The sequence below is a fragment of the Gekko japonicus genome, unplaced genomic scaffold, assembly GCF_001447785.1.
Source record: "Gekko japonicus isolate JY-2015 unplaced genomic scaffold, Gekko_japonicus_V1.1 scaffold2370, whole genome shotgun sequence".
NCBI classification, from domain to species: Eukaryota; Metazoa; Chordata; class Lepidosauria; order Squamata; family Gekkonidae; genus Gekko; species Gekko japonicus.
Window position 1 is genome coordinate 202,316 of NW_015166491.1, and position 8,627 is coordinate 210,942.

At 45.4% G+C, this 8,627-nt stretch overlaps 1 protein-coding gene across 1 annotated transcript in view; it reads left to right on the plus strand.

Moving 5' to 3' along the window:
• Positions 1-3,742: 3,742 nt before the first annotated feature.
• The window catches only part of ERCC3 (excision repair cross-complementation group 3), a 36,277-nt gene continuing 31,392 nt past the window's right edge, over positions 3,743-8,627 (plus strand). Inside the window, exons 1-3 of the mRNA XM_015412174.1 lie at positions 3,743-3,944; positions 6,196-6,432; positions 7,525-7,574. Coding sequence (XP_015267660.1) covers positions 3,903-3,944; positions 6,196-6,432; positions 7,525-7,574 — 329 coding nt within the window. The 5' untranslated portion in view covers positions 3,743-3,902. The remainder of the gene's footprint in view (positions 3,945-6,195; positions 6,433-7,524; positions 7,575-8,627) is intronic.

Genomic DNA, 8,627 nt, shown 5'->3' on the forward strand with positions numbered 1-8,627 from the left:
TCCAAGCAGCCGCTTCGCCTTCGAGATGCCACGGAGACTTCGCGCAGGCCCCCCAGGGGAGCGCCGGCTAGAGGCAGGGTCGGGGCCCAGTGTTCCCTCTCAGCCGTGGAGTCTCGTGAGCAGAAATTCTACCTTGTGAGCTCCTGGCATTAAAGTTGCGAGCCAGCAATTCGGCTGCTGCATAAATCAGTTCTCTCTGGAGCCCCGTCCTTCCTGAGCGGAGACAAGAACGTGTGAGCCGGAGGCTAAAAGACTGTGAGCTGGCTCACACACTGAGTCAGCTGAGAGGGAACATTGGTGGGGAGCAGAAAAAATTGTGGGGGAATCTTGAGGACGACAAGGGATCAAGAAAACCTGTGTTGAGGTTTTTGAACAGAGACAGATTTCAGCTTAGAGCATTTGGATGCCACTGTAGACACATTTTTAAAGGCTTTGGTTTCCCTTATTCTGGCCATGGGTAGGGCTGGTACATCTACTTCTCTGCACTTTCTTTCCTTTGTGTACTACCCTCTATAAGTGTGTCAGACATTCAAGTTTAATTTTAAGAGCATAAATTCTTCCATTGCTATTCTATGTGTAGTTGCCGTGATCTTACATTTATTAAAATTGTGCATTTTCTTCTCCTAATTAAAATACGTTGGGAGACCAGATGTCATCCTGACATAACTGCTGAGTTCATTTGGCACATGTCCCCTAGGTGGTAGTTGATACATCTGTTCCCCATTATTCAGTGCTCCCCCAAGCTCTGGAGTCTTGTGAGCAAAAATTCTACTCGGTGAGCTCCTGGCATTCAAGCTGTGAGCAAGTGTTTGCTCTGGAGCCCTCCTTCCTGAGCTAAGACGAAAATGCCTGAGTAGCTAAAAAACTGGGAGCTAGCTCGCACTAACTCGGATTAGAGGGAACACTGAACAGGAGTGCCCCATTGTTCAATGCACTCCCCCAAGCTCTGGAGTCTTGTGAGCAAAAATTCTGCTTTGTGAGCTCCTGGCATTAAAGCTGTGAGTGAGCAATTTGGCTATTGCGTAAATTAGTTTGCTCTGGAGCCCTCCTTCCTGAGCTGAGACAAAAATGGGTGAGCCGGAGGCTAAGAAACTGGGAGCTAGCTTGCACTAACTCAGCTTAGAGGGAACACTGAACAGGAGTTCCCCATTGTTCAGTGCTCCCTCTAAACTGTGGAGTCTTGTGAGCAAAAATTCTACTCGGTGAGCTCCTGGCATTCAAGCTGTGAGCGAGCGATTTGCAGACTGTGTAAATTAGTTTGCTCTGGAGCCATCCATCCTGAGCGAAGACGAAAAGGTGTGAGCCAAAGGCTAAAAAACTGGAGCTCGCACTAACTCGCCTTAGAGGGAACGCTGGTTCCTGTGTCTTTTTAAAAAAATGAAATTAAGAAAATGAGCCGTGACCTGGCTGGCGTTTCCTGGGCTCGATCTTCCCTCCTATCCAGTTTGAGAACATGCTTCGAGTCTACTGGGTTAAAAAAACCCCAATAATAATAATCTACCTCTTGTTTTTTTAAAACAACAACAACAGTACAGCGCCCTTCTGATGAAGACAAGATGGATGCTCACATAATGGGAGGGTCAGTGTCAGCCTGTATTCTTATCTCTCAATATACAGTCATGGTGACCTCTGGTGACTGACCCCTACTGGGGGCTTGGAGGACATCCAGAGAGGTGGCTGAATAAAGCCTGCCCCTTCCTCCTGACTGCTGGTATTCCAAGGAGGTCTCCCATTCAAGGATTTAGTGTGCCATCTTCTGCAGACACAGCTTGGGCAGCTTCTAAGGGCAGAGATGCTCTGCAAGGTTATCTCCCAGAGAGCACGTCAAGCTTTTTTTAGAGGCAGAAGAAAAGATTTCTGTTCCTTCAGGCTTCTCAGAATTAAGACATGAGGCTTTTGAGATGTTTGGTGGCGAACAGATGTGCCCAGAGAGTTGTACACGGCATGCAGATCTTTTCCCCATCTGTTGGCATTTTCAAGATGGATCCTAAAATGCATTTATGTTTGAAAATTGGTGGGTACACCGGGGGGGCCTAGTCTGCAAAAAAAAAAAAAATGGCACTGGGCAAGCCTGGCCCTGTGAGGGGTGACCCGCCAAAGTTCCTCTGGTCTTGCCAGGAGAACCATAGTCATTGGCCTTAAACGGAGGAAATGTCTATTTGCTGGACTTCTCTTTCTCCTCCGTGGAAGATGTAAGCAGATATGTGTGCATTTTGATGGGGATCCTCGTCTGGCTGTGAGATTAATTCCCCCCCCCCCAATATAATTTATTCAATTTTCAAAATTCCAATGACAAGTAATAACAATCGTTTACAGCGTAAGTGTACATAAACTTGACAGCATAAAATAAAGCATTTTCCTAAACTTAGTGTTGACATCAACATTTACCACAAACGAAGAGTGTCTTATTATCTCTGGTCTTGTTCCTTGAGAGACTAGATGGGATAAGATCGGTAGCCATATCATTATAAATTCACTATATTCGCCATTAGATTTTGTTGGATTCACTAGGTCAGATGTTTTTTCCATTATGTATAAGTTCCATAACTTTTTGTACCATAAGTTTAGGGATGGTTTAATTTCTGACTTCCATTTTGAAGCTATGGTTGTTTTGGCTGCGAATAATAATAAAACGATTCTTTTTCTTTGTATAGTGGATAAAGCAGTTTCATTTCTAAGGTTCAAGAGTATAGATTCTGGGTTCTTTTTTATAGTGTGACCAGATGTACACCTAATTTCCTCTAATATTTCATCCCAAAAGGGTGCTATGAGAGGACAATCCATTCAACAGTGGATGTAAGTGCCATTCTCTTTGCAATTGCTCCAGCATAGGGAGTTTGAATTGTGTGTGATATGAGATAACTGTACAGGGGTCAAGTACCATTTAGTCATAATTTTAAGATTTTGCCGTTTCATAGAGAGTATAGAGGATTGGCTGTGAGATTAATGGTGTGGTTACATGGAGGCATAATTTGGTGGTTGTGGAAGGTGTCATTAAATCACAACCAGCTTACAGCAACTCTGTAGGGTCTTCAGAGCAAGAGACTTATCAGAGGTTGTTTGCTGCTGCCTACCTCTGCATAGCAACCCTGGGTTTCCTTGGTGGTCCTGCTGCTTAGTTTCCAAGATCTGATGAGATCAGGCTAGCCTGGGCTATTCAGGGCAGGCATAATTTAGCCCCCTCACCCCCGATTTAAAATAAAGAGTATAGTTTGGAATCATGTCCCTTATTTGGGGGTTGCTTAACAGGTTCTGAATTTCTTATGCAGAAAATACCAGTTAGTAATTTACATATAAAGGTGGTGTTGTTTATTACTTAGAATATTTACTGTGGAGGAAACCTCACAAAAATGTCTGAAGAAACTTGTTGCTGCTACCAGAGAGAAAACTGGTAATAGCCACAAGTTTTTCAAGCATTTCCCACCAGAAGATATCCTTACTTCATGGTGAACTCTGAATTAGAAAGTTTTGCCCTGACCTGGATAGCCCAGGCAAGCCCAATGTCGTCAGATCTCGGAAGCTAAGCAGGGCCAACCCTGTCAAGTACTTGGAAGGTTCAACCTCCAAGGAATACCAGGGCTGGGGACACAGAGGCAGGTTATCAAGTCACCTCTCTGAAACATCCTAGCCCCACTAAGTGTCGCCAGAAGTCACCAAGACTTCCAGGCTCACAAGCACACACACACACACACAATACTCACAAAAATAGTAAAAAAACCCTCTTGTTTTGATGTTCAGATAGGAAGAAATCTAAGAAACGGCATTATGAGGAGGCGGATGAAGAAGAATATGATACCTCAGGTAGAGATTCCCAGGAAGCAGTTCCCTCAGCAGCAGGGAAGCAAGTGGAAGACTCTGGAATCAAAGTGGATGAATATGGAGCAAAAGACTACCGGAGTCAGATGTTGCTAAAGGCTGATCATTCCTCACGTCCACTGTGGGTGGTAAGTTCCAATAAGTGTGTAGCATTGCAGAAAACCTTGCTAGACTTCTAACAAAAGATGCAAGGATAGAAAAAATACCAAGAAGTATTGCCCGAAACCACTTTATGATAGAATAACGTCCCTTGAAATTGGTGAGGTTTGTACATGGCGATAGAACAGCACAAATGGCATAGGGCACCCAGTTTTGCTTCTGTTACAAAACAAGGTCTGTCGTTTTTTTAAGCATTTAAAAAAATTGAGAAGTGGATCAAATGCCAAGTTTATTTTCATGACTTTTCCATTTTATTAAATTTACTGTGATTAGTTTAGAATTCCATTGCTGCATCTGTCATTTGTGGAGTAGTATATGAACATTCAAATGTCTGGTAGAACCCAGGGAAAAAATTAGTTACAGCCTCATTTATGTTTGTGGTGGAGACACTTGAGAACAATTGAAAGCTCCTGGTGATGTCTGTTTTGTAGTAGTGTGCAAAGTTAGAAAAATCAGGCCCCTATTGATGTCTTCTGCTGTATGGCATTGCCAGAACAACGCTTTCAGGTGCTTTATCGCGTCTTCAGAGCATCTATGAGAGAACTCATCTTTTCAATCAGACTCATAGTTGAGTAAGAAATTAAACTAGGGTCCTGGCCCAGAATCCTAGCCAAACTCTTGCGAGCTCCTTCTGACTCTCTCTCTCTCCCTGTTAAATAGTAAAGCATGGATTGGATCCAAATCCTCCTTTGTGTAAGCAGAAGGGAATGAGGGAGGGAGGGAGATGATAGCCTTTGATTTTCCCCATCCTAGTGCTGCACAGGCTGTTTCATGAACCTTAGAGGTGGCTTTTGAGGGGATACAGGGGCATGAAGTAAGAAAGGGGTGGCAGCAAAGATTTGTCCCATGGATGGAGTTCCATTCTTTGTTCTCTGGATCAAAGCCTGCATCACAAACTGCCATGCTGTATTACAAATTTGTCAGCTGGTTTTGGGAAGGTGGGTTGGGCAGAATGGTCTGCTGTTCAAGAAACACACATACAAGCAAGCATGCTGAGTGGTTCTCAGATTATGAGTGATGATGTCACCAAAGCTGGTGATTGCTTGGTCACACCATGAATCTCTGAAATTTGTCATGTTCAGATTATTTTAATTCAGGCATAGTTTCCTCTAGATTTTTTTCTTCTTGCGCAGGCTGTTTTGTAAGTGCATACACGTAAGTTCTTAAATGTTAACACCTTTCTGAGAAGCATTTAAAAAAAATTAAATGTTCTGTTCTTTACTAGTGTTTCACTCCAATACAGAAAAACTTTAATCCCTTCCCCACAGTTAAAGAAATATAAGAAAACATAAAGCTAGAGCAAGGTGGGAGAGAAGCAAAAATCACTCCTCCTCCGTTTCCCCCAAGTGTAGCTCCGCTGAGGGGAGACAGCAGTGGTTATCCCCTTGTTCCTCTTCACTCCAGCCCCCTGTCCCACGCAGCTTTTCCTCTGTGAAGGTCTCGCGTCGCTGGGAATAATCTCTCCAGGGGCCAGAAGGGGCTGCAAGAATGGAGAGAAATGCCGGAAACTTATGTGCCTTCTGTGCACAGATTGGATACCAGCCATTATCATTTAAAGAAAATTAGTAAAGGCTCAAGTAACCAACTTTCTGCACTGTAATTCCCAGAAGGCAGCACGTGTGTGTGTGCTCAGCATGAACATGAGTTGGAGGAGAACTGTCAGGAAAAGGCACCCTGTTTCCTGAGTGTTCTCCCGGAAAACTTATTCATGCTAAGCAGTCTGTTCATGACCCCTGTCTGTTGGATAATGCTACCAGTGTAAGGTAAAGGTTTCCCTTGCTCGAAAGACAGTCGAATCCGACTCCAGGGATGCGGTGCTCATCTCCGTTTCAAAGCCGAAGAGCCAGCACTGTCCAAAGACATTTCCGTGGTCATGTGGCCGGCATGACTAGACGCTTAGGCGCACAGAACGCTGTTACCTTCCCACCGAAGTGGTACCTATTTATCTACTTGCAATTTCTTGCTTTCGAACTGCTAGGTTGGCAAGAGCTGGGGCCAGAGACGGGAGCTCACTCCATCATGCGACACTTGGGTCTCGAACTGCTGAACTACCAACCTTCCGGTCTGCAATTCAGTGTCTTAACCACTTGAGCCACCGCAGCCCCTTGCTACCATTGTACTGCCAAGTAAAAAAGCATTTTCCCTTGCTTGGTTCCTAAAAGCAATGTTAAGCTCCTTATGCTGTTTTCTGATAATACTTCATGTGTTTTTTTCCCCCAGGCCCCTGATGGCCATATTTTCCTTGAAGCCTTTTCGCCTGTTTACAAATACGCCCAAGATTTTTTGGTTGCGATAGCTGAACCAGTTTGCCGACCTACCCATGTACATGAATATAAACTGACTGCCTACTCTCTCTATGCTGCTGTCAGTGTTGGTCTGCAGACAAGTGACATAACTGAATATCTGCAAAAGCTGAGTAAGACTGGCGTACCAGATGGTATAATTCAGTTTATCAAGGTAAGTCTTTACCAGAGGTCATTATTTGCTTGCTTTACTTGTATATCTGTTCTGAGTTAAAAGAGTGGGATGGTGAAGGTGCAATGGAATGAAAGAGAGGGATCTGCTGTCATGCTTGAACTTAGTCCAGGTCATCAATGTGCAAATAAAGTGATTATTTGAGAGTGGTAGTGGCCTTCTAGCACAAACTTAATAAGCTTGAGGTCAGAGAAAGCACCTCCAGAGATGATGAAAAATGTGCTATGTGGTAGCTTCAGCAGAGAAATGCGACAGTTTGGTGCAGCACTTGTACTAGCGGCACGGGAGCAAAATCTGTTATAGAAACTTGGAAATAAATTATATTTGCCATTTGCTGGTGTGAACGTGGATGAGAATTCTGCAAAGCTTTCTGATAAAAAAGTGAGAACTGTGATATGTTTGTCATGGAGAATTAGCATCCTCATGCTGTGTCTCTCATTACCAAAATCCTGCCCATTGTGTAGTGGATGTTTTCTTTCCCAGTGGCTGGTACCATGACATAGAACAGAGGTGAGGAAATCCACAGCACAGTGAACAATAGATTTGTGATGTGTTTGGCTAAATAGATATGAGGAAGAGAGAAGAAGTGTATTGGCATATGTATTGTCTAAACCAACACTGGGAGAAGTTTAGGGGCCCAGTTTGGTGTAGTATTTAGGAGCATGGACTCTAATCTGGGAGAACCAGGTTTGATTCCCCACTCTTCCACATGCAGCTGCTGGTGTGACCTTGGGTCAGTCATAAGTACTTTCAGGGCTGTTCTATCAAGACCAGTTATCGAAAGAGCTCTCTCAGCCCTGCCTACCTCACAGGGTGTCTGTTGTGGGGAGGGGAAGGGAAAGGAGATTGTAAGCCGCTTTGAGACTTCTTCAGGTAGTGAAGGGCGGGGTATAAATCCAATCTCTTCTTCCTCTTCTCTTTTACAATGCATAATTGCACTATTCTGACTTCTTCTCTGGACTATTTAGTTTAGGGATCTTGTGAAATCAGCTGGTAATGCTTCTCTGTGAATGCATAGTCATGTGCATAATGTGAACCAATGTTATGTCTCTAATTAATATTTTTATTTTGTAGCTGTGCACTGTCAGCTATGGAAAGGTAAAGCTGGTCTTGAAGCATAACAGGTAAGCAGGTACTTGTACTTATGAGCTACAAGGAATATTTCCAAACTTCTCACAGGTTCCTGTTAGCTAATAGTTTGTTTTATGGAGGCAATTTCCATACCCACCTCCACCCCTTTCTTAACCACCCGAGGCAGTTTATTTTTTGATATGATTTATAGTTCACCTTTCTCACTGAGACTGAAGACAGATGACATAGTGTAAATCCATGCAATCAACAGGATGTGCAATCAACAATGCGATAGGATTTGGATTGCAGAAATCTGAACAGAGATTAAACAAAGCATAAACTTTTAACATGACACATTAAATGATGCAGAAATTACATAGTAGGATCTACTTACAGCAATAGACAATACAAATTATACAGAGTGGTATAGTCCACAGTCCTCAAAGGATTGAGCGGTCCTCCCGGGCTGGCCCTGAGCTTGCCTGGCCCTCACAGCGCCTGGAGCGGCCTCGGGGAGAGCAGGCGGCGGCACTGCAGGGCGGGGAGAGGGCAGGCAGGAAGCGGGTGCGCTCTTTGCACAAGAGGTCTCTTTGGCGAGGGAGTGGGGGGCGGCGCGCGCTCCTGCCTGCCTGCCGGGTCCCTCCACTCCGCGCGCCAAAGAGACGCTGCTGCCGGACCACAAGCGCGCCTCACCCTCGCTTGCTGGCTCCGCAGCATGGATCCGGCGCGGGGGTAGGCAGCGCAAGGCTCTGAAGCACGCGGGGGGGCGGCGCACCTGGAGCGGCCTGGGGGGGAGTGGGCAGCGGCGGCACAAGAGGCCTGTCTAGCTGAGGCAGCCGCAGGAGGAGAGCGGAGAGGGAGTCGGGCTCTGCAAAAGCACCCTTGTTCTCCCTCTGGCGAGGCGCCTCTGTGCAGCTATTCCACAGCGAAGGGAGGGCGAGAAAGGGGGGGAAGAAAGTCGGCCTGTCAAAGGGCCAGAGGCTGGACGAAAAGGGGGGGCGGACAGCGCCGGCGCAAAAAAGCGCGTTTGTACTTACAAGTCACAGTGTTGGAAGAAGGTGGTTTAAAAGGGGGGGGGGGGTTTAAAAAAGGCACCGGAGCGCCCA